The sequence below is a fragment of the Terrapene carolina genome, unplaced genomic scaffold (genome assembly GCF_002925995.2).
Source record: "Terrapene carolina triunguis isolate 2854851 unplaced genomic scaffold, T_m_triunguis-2.0 Scaffold210, whole genome shotgun sequence".
Classification (NCBI taxonomy): domain Eukaryota; kingdom Metazoa; phylum Chordata; order Testudines; family Emydidae; genus Terrapene; species Terrapene triunguis.
Window position 1 is genome coordinate 9,902,555 of NW_020664561.1, and position 16,420 is coordinate 9,918,974.

At 41.2% G+C, this 16,420-nt stretch overlaps 1 protein-coding gene across 2 annotated transcripts in view; it reads right to left on the reverse strand.

Annotated features, from left to right (window-relative positions):
- The window catches only part of LOC112107355 (E3 ubiquitin-protein ligase COP1), a 216,343-nt gene extending 200,527 nt beyond the window's left edge, over positions 1-15,816 (reverse strand). The window contains exons 1-4 of one of the 2 annotated variants that reach the window (XM_026655574.2): positions 15,423-15,816; positions 5,160-5,219; positions 3,470-3,567; positions 1,216-1,280 (exon numbers count right to left, since the gene is read on the reverse strand). In XM_026655574.2, the coding sequence (XP_026511359.1) occupies positions 1,216-1,280; positions 3,470-3,567; positions 5,160-5,219; positions 15,423-15,766 (567 nt within the window). In that variant the 5' untranslated portion in view covers positions 15,767-15,816. Of the gene's footprint in view, positions 1-1,203; positions 1,281-3,469; positions 3,568-5,159; positions 5,220-15,422 lie in introns of both variants that reach the window. The other variant, XM_026655573.2, reaches the window with a different exon arrangement.
- Positions 15,817-16,420: the final 604 nt, after the last annotated feature.

The following is a 16,420-nucleotide window of genomic DNA, read 5'->3' on the forward strand; positions in this document are numbered from 1 at the left end:
AACCAAAAAATTATATTTTTCAATTCACCTAATACAAGTACTGTAGTGCAACCTCTTTATCATGAAAGTTGAACTTACAAATGTAGAATTATGTAAAAAAACTGCATTCAAAAACAAAACAATGTAAAACTTTAGCGCCTACAAGTCCACTCAGTCCTACTTCTTGTTCAGCCAAACACTCAGACAAACAAGTTTGTTTACATTTATGGGAGATAATGCTGCCCGCTTCTTGTTTACGTCACCTGAAAATGAGAACAGGCGTTCGCATGGCACTGTTGTAGCCGGCATGGCAAGATATTTACATGCCAGATGTCCCTTCACGCTTCAACCACCATTCCAGAGGACATGCTTCCATGTTGATGACAGGTTCTGCTCGATAACGATCCAAAGCAGTGCAGACTGACACATGTTCATTTTCATCATCCGAGCAAGATGCCACCCACAAAAGGCTGATTTTCTTTTTTGGAGATTCGGGTTCTGTAGTTTCCGCATCGGACTGTTGCTCTTTTAAGACTTCTGAAAACATGCTCCACACCTGAGCAATTAGCTGAACAAGAAAGGACTGAGTGGACATGTAGGCTCTAAAGTTTCACATTGTTATATAATTTCACTCAAAAACAAAACAAAAAATCTGCATTTGTAAGTTTGCACTCTCACGATAAAGAGATTGCACTAGAGTACTTGTATGAGGTGAACTGAAAAATACTATTTCTTTTGTTTATCATTTTTACAGTGCAAATATTCGTAATAAAAAATATAAAGTGAGCACCATACACTTTGTATTCTGTGTTGTAAACTGAAATCAAATATTTGAAAATGTACAAAAGCATCCAAATTATTTAATATATTTCAATTGGTATTCTATTGTTTAACAGTGTGATTAAAACGGTGATTAATTTTTTTTAGTTAAATCGTGTGAGTTAACTGCGATTAATCAACAGCCCTACTATTAAGTATGTCTGATGACATCTAAAGTAGGACAACTGCTTGCTTCTACATTCATGATGGAAGGCAGAGAAGGAAGGAACAGCCAGAATGAACATGGCTGCTGTGATCCAAAGCTACGGATATAGGTTTATTCCCCTTAAAGTAAACTCTTCCCTTCACATAAATAGTGAGATTTCTCCTGCATTAACCTAGGCTATGCAGCAATTCCCATCCAAGACCATTAATAAAAACAAAGTAAGAAGAGTTGAAACATACGGTGCTACTCACTGAATGGTCCAGTTTGAATCGCTTTTCCTCAAATCTTTGCTTCTGTTTGAGGATGAGCTCATTCACTAAAAATCAGAAAGAAAACACCATGTTAAGGCAAGAGATGGATGGGTAACTTAACGAACATTAAAAAAAAATTCTGCTTGAAGACTGTTTTACCTACTAAGTGTTAATTGTAACAACAAGATTAACCTAACTGAAAGATTAGAAAAAAATATTTTTTTTTTTCAGATTACTGGGAACATTTGACAATGTTATCTACAAGCAGTTTCACTGATTCGCCCTACCTAGTCACTTTCTCTCTTTTGTCTTTCCTATAGCAACATAGGAGAGACTTTTCCTTAAAAACACAAACACAGCAGGACCGGGAGTAAGGGGCAGGTGTAGTTCCCAAAACTTCTTTAGTTCATCTTTCTAAATTACTATGATCATTTAATTAGACTAATTGTTTCAGCTCTGGGTAAAGTACAATCAGAAAAGAGTGAAAGAGATGAAGTGGTAACTGATTCACTGCAGATTAGCAAATAGCATCAAACAGGCCAAAAAAATTTTAAAAGCCCCCAAACAACAACTAGCTTCTAACAACATATTCTTTAAATATTTATTTTTTGGTACAATTTTGTTTCACATATTGATTTAGTCTCCCCCATCTCACTCTTTGACTAACAACCCCTGTTCCCCATACACCCAACACCCCCGTTTCTTTCGAGCTCCTTTAAAATCCTCAAAAAGCTTTATTAAAGAAAAGTTTATATATCAGAGTAGTTCACTCTCTCACTTTAATGGCCAAAAAAATATTTCCACATTTCAGTCTAGAATTGTAACAAAGGAAGTTTGTGCATGCACAGGAGCACTTTCTAAATAGGAATGCTTCTTTCCACATTCTTGAGGGGGGAGAATCTCAGAAATACGATTTATATAGGTGCACAGCTGCATAAGTATTGGAGAGTCAATGTGAATCAGGAAGATAAAGTCTGAATGAAACATCAAGGCATGAAAAAATAGAACAGAATCTTTTAAATAATCTCAAACACCCAATTGCAATTGTTGTATTTTTCTGAAAGAATTCAGTGGCGCTCTGTGGGGGTCACAGGGGTTCACCCTCTAAATATAACCTGCAGAACAAAGGCCTTACAGCTTGTCTACATGAGGAAATTAGTGTGCAGTAAGTTTGGGTATGAATTTAAATTGCACTAGCTACCCTGCACTAACTCACCATGTGGACATATTTACTGTGCATTAATAGAGCCCTCAGCCAGTTTAACTTAATGCACTTCCAAAGTGCATTAACCTAATGTGCTCAAAGGCACTCAATGCATGGTAAGAGTGTCCGCACAGGGAGATAGTGCAGAGTAACTAGCATGTGCTAGCCACTGCAGGATTTTTTTCCTGTGTAAACAAGCCCTTATATAGGGTATCCCATTCAGATCTAAATGCACTTGCCTCTCTTTTGTAAAGTATCTGAAACACTATAGTTTCCTTCTTTACTCCCGACACAGACTAGTTCCATGATTAAGAATATCCAGTCCATCATTCTAGGTTCCAACCCTTACTGAGGAAGGGAAGGAACTGTCCTTTATTTTTTAAAACAATACATTTTGGATTTGAGATAATTGCTTTTGAAATGTTTTCATTTCACTGTGACCTTTCATTTGTTATTTTACTTAAAATTAAAATATCAGCTCAACCCACAAAACTACTAAAGTTTACGTATTTCTCAATATTTCCCAGTCCAACTTTCTTCCTTCCCTTGCCTCAATCTTTCAATTTTTATTCATTAGGATAGAAATACATGGGAAAATTAAGATATACATGCCATATGGTGCCTCATGACACATGCAACCCAAGTCTAAACCCCAAGTAAAATTGTATCACACACAGCCTAGTATCTTACAATGACTGCACCTTGTAAATACCTTATAGTCAAAAATATGTTGTAAGAGGTAGAGAAAATCAGTTCATAAAGATTTAATCTATGGTCTTCATTTTGCTTCTTATAGAAGACCAACAACAATGGGCCAGATCCTCCCCAATGTAAATTGGCATCGCTCCATTGACGTCAGGGGTGCTATGTCAATTTACACCACCTGCCCTGCCCCACTGGATATAGTCACAAGCATGAGGGCTGATGAGTAGATTTTGTACCTGGAATTGTAAGTTTACAGGACAATTTTGCAAGGCTGTCTTTACTACTGCTAAACTCTTATCCTGAGAGACAGTGTTTCTAGTGCAAACAATTAAGCCTAAGACTCACCTAAAAAGTTGGGGTAAAGATGGTCTATGTTATCAACCACATAGTTACATTTGGGGCATCTGTTGTTATCCTCCAGACTCTGATGAATACATTTATAGCTATTCAAGGAAAGAAATAAAACAAGTTAGAGGCCATGAGGAAAAAGGCACAATGAAAGTGTAGTACAGATAACAGCAGAAAAATAATATCAGCACTTGATGAGGTGCTCCATACGCCCTGTTAGATAACAGCTGTAAATGGAGCACAAGGCTATATCTAAAAGGGAGTGATATCAGGATGTTCCAATATTAACTAGTAACGTCCTAAAGCAAAAGGGCAATTTAAAGCTTCATATCCAAAACTTAGATAAGCCACAATCATGTTTCTGCCTTGGGTTAAGGAAGCGTCACTCAGCATATACATCAGGTTGAAGGACAGTATGTAATACACTAAGTGTCTTTGCCCACCAGGAGACCCATATCTTACATCTGAAGTCAATAAATGCTCTGCATAGCACAGACTGGCAGCTTTTACCACTTTTTACCACATGATAGCAGTGTCTGGAGTCTGTATAAAGTAACTTTGCCAGAATTGTAAAAAAACTTAGTAAACGGCATTATCCCTAGACTACAGGATTATCTGGCACCCACAGTAACTTTAAATGAAACACAGACAAAGCATCTTTGGTCTCAGCTTCTCCCACTTCCTTCCAGCAGAGTGGATTAATAAATGTCACGCCATAAGGGGCTTTCTGCTTCACTGCTAGGAAACCCAGGGACACACTAATCAGACAGTGCACCTTGCTGTCAAGGACAATCATCCATCTCTGTAACATTACTATTGTAGTATCTCACTCCTCAGATCAGCGACTGGAACAATGGACTGATATTATTGGATTGGTGCTGTATCATGGACACTTCAAAGGACTTGCAACAAGCACAACATGCTGCATATGGCACGTAGTTGCAGAAGTCAGCAGCTACTTCTCCGGGAAGCATAATACTGCAGGGGAGAAGTATATTCCACACTACAAAACTTAATCTGTAGGATGAGTGTAGTGTTAAGTGTTACTAAAAGATCAGTTAATGTACCAAAAGAATGATAAAACTCACAAGAGTTCTTTCTATTCTAACTGTATGTAAAATGCAAATGTGATATTAAGCTTTATGCTTCAAGCTGATCTCTATCAGATCATTAAGGAGGACTAATGCGGGGGGCAAATTATAACACATCTGCCTTCTGCAGGATTCTTCTGCCCTCCTCTGAAGCATCTAGCCCTACCCACTGCAGGAGACAGGTTACTGCAGTCAACGGATGTTGAGTATGATCCAATATGGCAATTCCTAGTAAAACTTTACAAAAAACAGGTATTTGAAGACAAGGGAAGGGGGGGTGCCCTGGTTTCAAGAGTGACAAGTAAATTCTCCCCTCAAAAAGGAGTTTGTTAACAAAATCACATCCTCTACAATTTTTAAAACTTTACTAAATAGAAAGTTGACGGTCAATATTTTATCAATAAGTACAGTATACTATAAACAATATGTTTTTACCTATTAATTCAGTCACAATCAACATGGGTTAAGCAGGAAAACAAAATGACGAAGAAACAACATTAAGTTCCAAGCGTCAGTGCAAATCAATCTCTAGCCACACTATAATGAAAGTATTTACAGGATGATCAACGGACATTTTGCTTAACATAAAATCTTACCAGAAACTGTGTCCACATTTCGTCATGTATGCTTCTTCAATCATATCAAAACAGATGGGGCTACAAGTAAAAATAAATAAAAATAAAATGGTGCCCTTTTAAGTGTGAGAAAAGCAAACAAGAAAAAAAAAAACAATTGTAGTTAAAAAGTTCAATGCAGCCATCCAATCATTAAGAGGGAATATTTTCTGTTTGTAAAAGGGATTAAAAAAAGACAGCAACAGCACCTTGGCAATTTAAAGATCAAATGGACACTCAACAGTTATTCTGTGAACACTGAAAGATGTTGTGAAATCTACGATTTACTACAATTAGAAACCAGGACAATGTCTTATCACAGAGCTTTCAGCAGTTACAAACAACCTCAAACACAATTACAGAACCTTTATAACAAGCCATTTAAAAAAAAAAGAAAGCATTGCTTGTCAGGAGGTTCTAAGTCTAAAACAAGAATTTCAAAGTCAAAAACCTGCTTCTTTTTACACTGCTCAGTTACTGCACAAGACTGTCATGAGGAGGAGTCCAAAATTGTAGGAAAGGAGAACGGGGATGAAAAAAAACAAAAAAAAAAAAAAACAAAAAAAAGGGAAGCTCTAGTTTCGCTAAAACTCTAAACTGACAGCAGGACATATCAAAAAGAATGTGATATTAACAGAGGGGTAAGAATTAGACTTTGGAATAATCAGCACAGAGATGGGACTGCAAGCATGAGACAGGGACAAAAAGGAATAAAAGCAGAAAGAAGCTGCTGATGGAACCTTGCATGGCATAGCAGAGAGTAGGAAGAGGTGAAATAACCTCTGAAGACTATGAAGGAGCCGTCCAAGAAGCAAAAAAAAAAACAAAAAAAAAAACAAAACAAAAAAAACATACCAGTCAAGCATGGAGCTGTGAAAGCCCAAAGGGAAAAGAAATTACGGAAAGTGGAATAGTTGAGGGTGTTAAAAGCACTGGACAGGTCAAAGAGAATGGGGATGGAATTAAGGCTTTTGGATTTACCCAGAAAGAGGTCATTAGTGTTTTAGCTAGTGCAGTCTCAGCAGAGCAGAAAGGGTTAAAACAGACTGTAAAGGATTAAGAACATAAGAACGGCCATACTGGGTCAGACCAAAGGTCCATCCAGCCCAGTATCCTGTCTTCCGACAGTGACCAATGCGAGGTGCCCCAGGAGGAATGAACAGAACAGGTAATCATCAAGTGATCCATCCCCCATCACCCATTCCCAGCTTCTGGCAAACAGAGGCTAGGGACGCCATCCCTGCCTACCCTGGCTAATAACCAATCATGGACCTATCCTCCATGAATTTATCTAGTTCTTTTTTGAACCCTCTTATAGTCTTGGCCTTCACAACATCCTCTGGTAAGGAGTTCCACAGGTTGACTGTGCGTTGTGTAAAAAGATACTTCCTTTTGTTTGTTTTAAACCTGCTGCCTATTAATTTCATTTGGTGACCCCCAGTTCTTGTGTTATGAAAAGGAGTAAATAACATTTCCTTATTTACTTTCTCCACACCAGTCATGATTTTATAGACCTCTATCATATCCCCCTTAGTCGTCTCTTTTCCAATCTGAAAAGTCCCAATCTTATTAATCTCTCCTCATACAGCAGCTGTTCCAGACCCCTAATCATTTTTGTTGCCCTTTTCTGAAACATTTCCAAGTCCAATATATCTTTTTTGAGATGGGGCGACCACATCTGCACGCAGTATTCAAGATGTGGGTGTACCATGGATTTATATAGAGGCTATTACTTTTTGAGTCTTTGGCTAGCTTCAAATTCTTTTTTGGCCTTCCTAATTATATTTTTACACTTAATTTGCCAGAGTTTATGCTCCTTTCTATTTTCTTCACTAGAATTTAACTTCCACTTTTTAAAGGATACCTTTTTGCCTCACTGCTTCTTTTACTTTGTTGCTTAGCCACGGTGGCTCTTTTTTGGTTCTCTTATTATGTTTTTTAATTTGGGGTATACATTTAAGTTGAGCCTCTAAGTTGAGTGTCTTTAAAAAAGTTTCCATGCAGCTTACAAGGATTTTACTTTTGGCACTGTACCTTTTAATTTCTGTTTAAGTGACCTCCTCATTTTTGTGTAGTTCCCCTTTCTGGAATTAAACACTACAGTGTTGGGCCGCTGTGGGGTTTTCCCTGCCACAGGGATGTTAAATTTAATTATATTATGGTCACTATTACCAAGCGGTCCAGTTATATTCATCTCATGGACCAGATCCCGTGCTCCACTTAGGACTAAATCAAGAATTGCCTCTCCTTATGGGTACCAGGACTAGCTGCTCCAAGAAGCAGTAATTTAGGGTGTCAAGAAACTTTCTCTCTGCATCCCTTTCTGAGGTGACATGTACCAGGTCAACATGGGGATAGTTGAAATCCCCCATTATTATTGAGTTTTTTATTTTAGCAGCCTCTCTAATCTCCCTGAGTATTTCACAGTCACTATCACCATCCTGTTCAGGTGGTCTGTAATGTATCCCTACTGCTATATTCTTATTATTCAAGCATGAAATTACTATCCATAGAGATTCTATGGTACAGTTTGCTTCATTTAAGATTTTCACTTCATTTCTTTTTATGCTCTTTTTCCACATACAGTGCCACTCCCCCACCAGCACGACCTGTTCTGTCCTTCCAATATATTTTGTACCCTGGTATTACTGTGTCCCATTAATTATCCTCATTCCTATTATAGCCTATTATACCAATATCCTCATTTAATACGAGACACTCTAGTTCACCCATCTTATTATTTAGACTTCTAGCATTGGTATATAAGCATTTTAAAAACTTGTTACTTTTTAGCTGCCTGCCATTACATGATGTAATTGAATGGGACTTTTCTTCATTTGACTGTATTTTATCTTCCATCATCTCCTCCTTATTAGGACATAGGGGAGGATATATAAATGGAGATTCCCTAAGGGAGGATCTATAAATCACCATCAAAAAGTTGATGGTGAGAAAGTGAAGATTGTGAGAATCAATGGCACTCTCCATGAGCATGAAGAGAAGGAGGAAGATGGAGCAATAGTTGGGGAGACAAGAGGAAGTGAGGGAAGTCTTGGGCTTCTAGAGTACGAGAAGCAGTGGTATGTTTGAAAGCAGTTTGAAAGGGGCCAGATGAGAGTGGAATTAAGAAGAAGAAAGTAATCCCCATCTCAGATTATCACCCAACAGAAAAGACAAGCAATAGAATACACAAATTTTAAGATTCTGAATGGTTGTCTAGCAAGATGCAGCATGTAGGAAGACTACAACAATTTTGTATCTAATGCATGTGTCAACGAATATCAGATTTCAAAGTTAACAGTTAAATGAATACACTTTAAGAAACTTTTACAAATAAGTATCACTCGATAGGATGCAAAATATGCTAGTCTCCAGCCAGTAAGTCTCTAACAAGGGTGTGCTCCCTTCACAAGCATCCTCCCATGGTTTGCCAACAAAGCAAAATCTTTGCATGTCAAAGATACCTATCCTGTTGCAGAAAAATGTATTTGAGGGGGGAGAAAAACCCAGTCTCAGACAAACAAGTAGGGTTTGACAGAACAGATGCTTTCTTCACCCCACTCTCCAATTCAGCATGGTGTAAGTGGGTAATAATTTTCCACAAGTTGATCCCCACTTTCCACCATCCACTCAAGAGGAGAAGTGGGGTCTTCTCCCAGCCTTATCTCATCCATCCTGAAGCAGGACAGTGCCTCCCAGTCCATCTCAAATTTCTTAAACCCACTGAAAATGGAAGTGGAAGTAACAGCCTCCTCTGGGTCAATTATCCTCCCCAGATTGGACAAGTATTGCCCTGAAAACTAGATGGAATCTAAATATATAAACTACACTGGTTCTCAGTATTCTGCAACTGAATCATGCATTCATAACAATTTAGTTTGAGGCCCATAACACTACACTTAAAAAACCCCAACAGCTTGGACCAAAACTACAGACTATCTAGCCCCTTCCTTAGCATGAGAACCACAAAAGAAATGAGAAAGTAGCATGGAGTATCCTTAATATGAAGTGGCAGGTTCATTTTGGGTTGCATATTGTTTTTGTTCATTTTGATTAGCATCCAACTTCAGAGTTGAAACCAATGTCTCGCAGCTAATAATTGTTTAATGTCAAGGCATTATTCATCTTAGAAGAATTATAAAAGTAAAGTTAGCCAACAAGAATATATTAATAGTAGGAGAGGGAGAGATTATTAAAGACTAAAAATAATAATCAAGGTTTTGCAATGATTTGGAGGTTCCCAGACTGGTTGCTCCCCATGTTTGTTTAAATAAAAAAAATAATAATAATAATAAAAACCTTCACTCATTCACTTTCTTCTTGATACCATGTTCCTTAGCATGGAAGTAGAGAGTGTCCGTGGAATGTAATGTCCAAACAAGAGATTCTAAATACATGCATTTATAAAACCATTTCTACCATGAGAACAACAGAGTCACCTCCAGTATGCCCCTAATGTGCAGAGTTTGGAAAGTGCAGTGTCCAAGGTCTGTAACATGATACAGAGTTGAGCTAACTCAGAGTTTCCCTTAACAGCACAATCTTGGATTGCTAGCATGTACTCCAAATTATTATTCTTCATACCAGTCTGATTGGATACATGGCAGAGCCAAAATAGTTGAGGAAAAGACCAGTCAGATCCTGCAAAACACACATATGATGTGACAGATCATTCTTAACGGAGGCTGACATTTCCATTATTGAAAGACTGCTCCCCAGCAGAGCTCACTGTTTTATAAGCAGAAACTAGATTAGCACCTTCTAATACTTATCACAGTCACCATTGGCTTCCTGAAATGTAAGTGGCTATGCAAAAATATGTCTTAAACTAAGCTTAAAAATAGAACAGCAAAGTCCTAAATAAGATCTGTTTACCTAGCTGACCTTACAAATAAAGGCTAAAACTTCCTAATTCAATGACTTCAATGGGACCACCAGTATCACAAAGGCAAGAAACCAAAAGGCTCAGGAAACCACATGGATGTAGTATAAAATGATTCCCTGCCTAAGACCATATAGAATCATGCAAAGCCTTGCTTTGAAGTTCTGGACAACTCAATGTTGGGAGCAGATCTCAACTGGACGACAAATGAAGGTTTTCATTTGTCATAGTACAGTACTTATTGAAACCTGGTTTCCCGTGTGCTTCAACAGTAGAAGGTTCATATCACAATAAATATATCTTTTCTTTCAGCTAGTGCACAGAACATTACAAATGTATTCTAAGACACACACCTTTTAAATACCTAACTCAGATGGAAGATATGTCCCTAAATTCCTTATACTGCTTTGAAAATTTCTTCTTCTAGACTGTTATACTGTACCCATCACCGTGGTATCCAACCCTTTATAAATCTTAAGTGTTCTATGCAAGTGGTGTATACACACACAGTTTTTCTGTCTCTTCCTATATAGCAACAGGTAGAATCCACTGCAGTTTCTCTAACTTGTCCTTCTATTCTTCTCTCTCATTTAATAGCAGAGCACAGCTTTTTATTTTTTTTTAAACTATATTATATATATACATACACACACACACATATACATACACACACACACACACATATATATACACACATACTTTTTTTTTTAATATAGACAGACATGAACGACTGTCTCTATGAGGCAACTAAGAGAAACAGAGGAGTCTTGCATTTTGTCCAGAACATGGTCATATTCTTATCCTCAGAGATTCTGGCAAGAAGTTCCACAGACTGAATCGTACTGGCTTCTGAACAGGCTCGTCTCCTACTTATACTAGTCTTACCCCAACTGTTGAGAGTTTCTTGTCGCGCAAGTGGATCGCCAACTCATGAAGTCAGAGGTGCAGAAGGGAAGGTGGTATATGAGATAAAGATTCTCAGTAAGCTGGGATCAGGCAATGATCAAGACCAGGCCTTAGAACTTGATCCAGTCTTTGATGGGCAGACAGTGCAGTAATAGATGATGCAGTTCTATTGATCTTTGTGTCAGCAAATGGGCTGTTTAGTTTTACACCAGCTGTATAGTGTTTGTGGATGCATTCCCCAAATACAGCACATTACAAATTGAATTACTATGGACAGGTCTATGTCTGACATTAGGATTAACAGGTTTCTGAACACTCCTGTGATTAGATATGTGTGTGTGTGTGTGCGCGCTGCCCCAGCCCTGCACAGACAGCTGGCACAGCAGACCTTGAGCCCAATGAGCACAAGCTCTGTTAAGAGACGAAGGGACGCAGCCAGGTTTATTGTTGACAAAGCACAGTACTAGTATCCCGCAGACTCTACTGGGCCACTAATACATGTATGCCCGTAACAATGGATCAGCTTCGTGAACGGCTTATATTTTCTTATCATTAGGAGGTTTATCATCCTGTAATCCTGACTTTTCAAATGAAAGGAAGACAATAAGCAAAGCAATGAGCTTCCAAAATTCAAGTCCGCAAACAAAACTCAGTGCATAAGCAATGCCCAAGTCTTGCTGTTTGTTCTCAGAGCTCAGAGACAAGTACTACTATGAAACATTACAGTCACTGAAGAAGCAACATGCTCTGCTCCCAAGCAGCAGCAGCACGACACCATTCTGGAAAGAGTTCTGTCCAGCATACTGTTCAGAGTTAATGTGGGGCCTAGAAAGGAGTACTAAAGAGTAAAGTGTGTCACAAGGTCAGGGGAGGAGATCCTCCATGATCAGAGACTTCCTCTTCCCATCAACTTCCCCATAAACAAAGGGAGAAAAAAAGCCTGATAGAACTGTTATCCTGTATTTAAACACTCTTTCTTCTCTGTGTTAATACAGGATGTAAACTCCTGATAGTGAATAGTTTTCTCTAGCACAGTACTAACACAAAAAGCTCATCCTGTATACAGTTTTCTCCACTTTGTATCCCCAGATATTGGCTGAAATGTACTACAACTTGTACACAAGAGATACTCCAACAATGTAATGTTTGCTAAATATTTCACAATCCAAACCAGCAACCTAGGCCAAACTTTGCATTGCAGTTTAGCAATCACACTGCTGAGTAAGCATTTTTAAAGTACTGCACAGAGGTTATGGGCATAAACACCACTAATATTAAGCATGATTTCTGCATGCACCTTTGCAAATCCCATTCACTCAAACCCATTCGTCTATTTCTGAGCTTCAGCCTGGTATCAACAGAAGCCACCATAGATCTTGCAGGTGTACCTTTTGTTACAACTCATGGCTCACATGCAGAGGGATCACCAACTGTTCCCTGTAGCATACTGTCTTTTAGAAAGTGTCTCTTTTTTGAGTTTTTTCTTTATGGGAAATTTTTGCTTCTCAGATTGGCCATAATCAAAGCTTATTTATTTAAATTGAAGTGTACGGCTCTGAAATCACACACATTTGACTTTTCATATATTATACACAACTCCAAAGAGAGTCATCCAGTTTAGATTCTTACCTCTGTATCACACAGATATAGCATTATCTCAATGTTGTTACTGTAATTAATTGACAGGGCAGCTATGTTTTGAGGATGACATTATTTCATAAATGTTAAAAAGCCTAGGGAAATACCTACTGCCCACAGAAGTCCATGACAATAAGCCGAGTTCAACAAGCCAATAAGCCACATGTTATTGTTGTATCCTTTGACCTCTCTTCCCTCTAACCTTCTTTCTCCCTGCTACATTTAGTGCTGTGCCGTGCCTAAATTGATCATAAGTACTCTAGATAGGGGATCATGTCCCCCAACCATCAACTTCTCAACAGTGTCATCTCCCAACCATCTCCCCTCACTAACATCCACCCCAACAGTGCTATCTTCCAACCAAACCATCCCTCTTCTCACAAAAAGTTGTCAACACACCAGTTGAACCCACCCACCAACCTTCTCCATCCAAAGCCCCAATCCAACCACATCTCCTTAATCTTGGTGTTGTTGAGTGTATGGAGGGGAGTGGGAGTTAATAGATGTGGGTTCTACTCCATCTCCAGTTCTGCCACTAACACTGACACTCACTGAGCAAGTCACTCAACCTCTGTGCCCCTTCTCTCAAATTATAATTACCCCACTCGATAGCTTCAGCTCTCCATCTGTACAATAGCAATAATACTTCCTTTGTACCACCCTTTGCTTGTCTTGTCTATTTAGTTAGCAAGACAATCGCCACTCTGAGGAGCTTACAATGTGTATCTCCAGCATCCAGCACAATGGGGCCCCCTAAGCCTGATCGGAGCCTGTGTGCGCTACTATAGCACAAATAGTAATAGATATCTTCCACCAAATCCTAAACCCAAATACCAACAGCCATACAGAGCAGTCTTGTAAACAGCCACCCCCAACAAAAATCATTAACAGTCCACCAGCCTGACTTCACTGAAGAGCCTAAACCTTCAACATACATCGTAAATACATCACCATCACATTTACCACCCTAAAAATGGTGCACTACCACCCGCCCATATTGTCTGGTTATATTTCATTGCATTCATCCATCTGTTAATTAAAACTTTGCCTCTTGTAGCTGATTGAGACCAGCTGGAAGGTTTGAGACCTATTAATGATAGGAATTGTTAATGCTTTCTTTTTTAAAGGCAGATTGCCATCAGTGACAGCAAGGCACTGCCTCAAGAAACCATTTTATTGTTAATGCCTAACCTGTTACTACAAATTAACCTAAATTTTTTGGAGAACTACAGATACATCTTTATCATCACTGTTCACATTTCCTACTGATCTGGTTTTAGGCACTGGTCTGATACATGTGCAATTGTTACTGACCTTCCAAGAAACAGACAAGTCCATGCTGATTTTGTTAGTTCTAGCAGCATATTTCAATACCAGTGATCAAGAGATTGTTGACTCCTCTTCAGAATCTCATAGGAGTGGACAGGAAAACTCTTCAGTGGGTTCTTTCCTGTCCAAGAGATAGAGCCCTGCAAATCCATGCATATCCGTTTTATACCTGCAGGTGTGGATATCCACGGACCATTTTTACAGATCGCGGATACAAATTTTGTACCAGCACAGGGCTCTACCAAGAGGTGCTAAAGGATGACAAAGAGTGATTACTCTTTCTCCTTAAAATCCCTCTCATATGTGCAGTTATAAATGGCTCAACACAGGTAAGAAGAAAGCAATGCCAAATATGTAAGGGGAAGAATTTAGGCACTGGACAAGAGCTGTGAGCGCATTCTCTCTTGGAGATACATGACTGACCTTTGCCGATATGTTTTACATTTTGTAGTGAAAAGGGCTCTATTACTCTTTCTGGATGCTTAGGTAGCAGTCATGGCATTTAGTTTTTCCAGCTAAAGTCTGTTGCAAACCATTCTTTCCTGATGCACCACAGTGATCTCTGCCATTGTAACTTAACAGTTCGCTATTGCAACATGCTGTACTTAAGCACCTTGAAACTTCAGCTAGGCAAAATGCTTGTCTCAAGTACTGTGAGACACTACTGCCACATACAACCAGTTCTCTGTGCTCTATACTGGTTACCAGTTTGTTAACCAGAAGACTGGACTGCGCCTGTAAGTAATCTACAAACACACTAAGACCCATTCTTTCAGGGCTTATCTCTACAGCAAAAATGCATTGTATTAGAAAACATTAACTCACCCGATGTACAACACTAGCACTGATGAGGATAATCATGTTTAAAGTCAAGTTATGGTTAAACACAGCCAGCTAACCATTTTAAAACACAACTATTCTTATAAAGCATTCCGTGTAAACATACTGCACACACTAACACACTGTTTTTTCCCATAGTAGGTGAGTTCTCTCCCCTAGTACCCTATAACTTGAACTATGGTCAGCTGGGCTCTTACTGTGACCCGCCCAAGGCTGAATTTTTGAGTGCTAGGCACATTCCCAAAGGGAAACTTGTATCTCTGAAACCTGCTCCTGGCCACCACCTGCTAGGGCCCAAGTGTACTGAGCATCAGGTGAAAACGCCATGATTTGTTCGGTCAGGATTCATTAATTTGTGGTCTCAGTGAGATCTGCAGAGGCGGCATCTCGGAGAAGAGAAGAGATCTTCTTCTGTAGGGGGATGCGGGAGGAAAGTCCTACCGAGTCTTGTTAGGCATACAAAGGGCAAACAGGGGGCGGAACCCCCCCCCCCCCCCCCGTGCTCCAACCAAACCTCAGCTGCCCAGAAAACCCATCAACGCCCCTCAGCTTCCCCCAACGCCCGCACCATCACTAGCACCTCCCCCCAGGACAGCCTAGGGGGCAGCGGGGAGGTGCGTGCTCCTGCCCCCCGGCCCGGCCGCACTCACCACACGAAGTCGTTGCTCTTGTCCTCGTACGAGTTGAGGAGCCCGTTGCAGAGCGGGGTCAGCAGCGGCCTCTTCCTGCTCCCGCCGCCGCCGCCAGACGAGGAGCCGCCGCCGCTCCCGCCGGGCCTAGCCGCCCCCGCCAGCCGGGAAAGCCCAGAGGCCGCAGCCCCGGAGCCCGAGACGGCGGCCGCCACCAGCACAGGCCGCGCGGGGCCCCCCAGGCCCGCGGACGAGGAGCAGGAGCCCGGCGCCGACGACGATGAAGCCGAAGTGACGGCGGAGGCCGCGGCACCCTGCCCGGCCGGGGGGTGCTGCTGCGGCGGCGGCTGCCGGCTGCCTGACATGCCGAGGCCGGGCGGGGGAAGCTTTAGCGCATCCTGCGCGCCGCCGCCGCCACCACCAAGGCGAAACAATAAAGTTTTGTTCAAAGCAAGCACCGCCCACCCGCCGGAGCCGCGGCCGCGCGCGCAACTTTATCGGCACTCCCCCAGCGGCGGCAACACAGGCCTACGGCGGAGCCGGCCTTGTTCAATCTTTATTGACAGGCCCACTGCGGGAGACAGCAGGCCGGGCGGGGCTGAAGGGGACGCTCCGCGGCCACTACGCACGCGCGGTCTGCGGTGGAGAATGGGGTTCCGCCGACGGGGGGGGGGGGGGAGAAGAGTGGCGCGTGCGCAGCTCGCCGAGGGAGGGTGAAGGGAGGAGGAGCCGAGGGGGGCAGTTGCCTCCGAGGGGAGGAGGAGCCGACGGGGTTGGCTGAGGGGCTCTTTACCCTAGAGCTGGGCCAGCAGCTGGGGAAGGCGAAGGTACTGGCAGGCAGGGCCGGATCTAGGTTTTTGCCCCCCCCCGCAAAAAAAAAAAACAAACCCCCGCGACGGCGACCGCCCACGCAAAAAAAAAAAACCCCAGAATGCCGCCCCTGGAATTGTGCCGCCCAAGCACGTGCTTGGTTTGCTGGTGCCTAGAGCCGGCCCTGCTGACAGGCCCATGCCACCGGC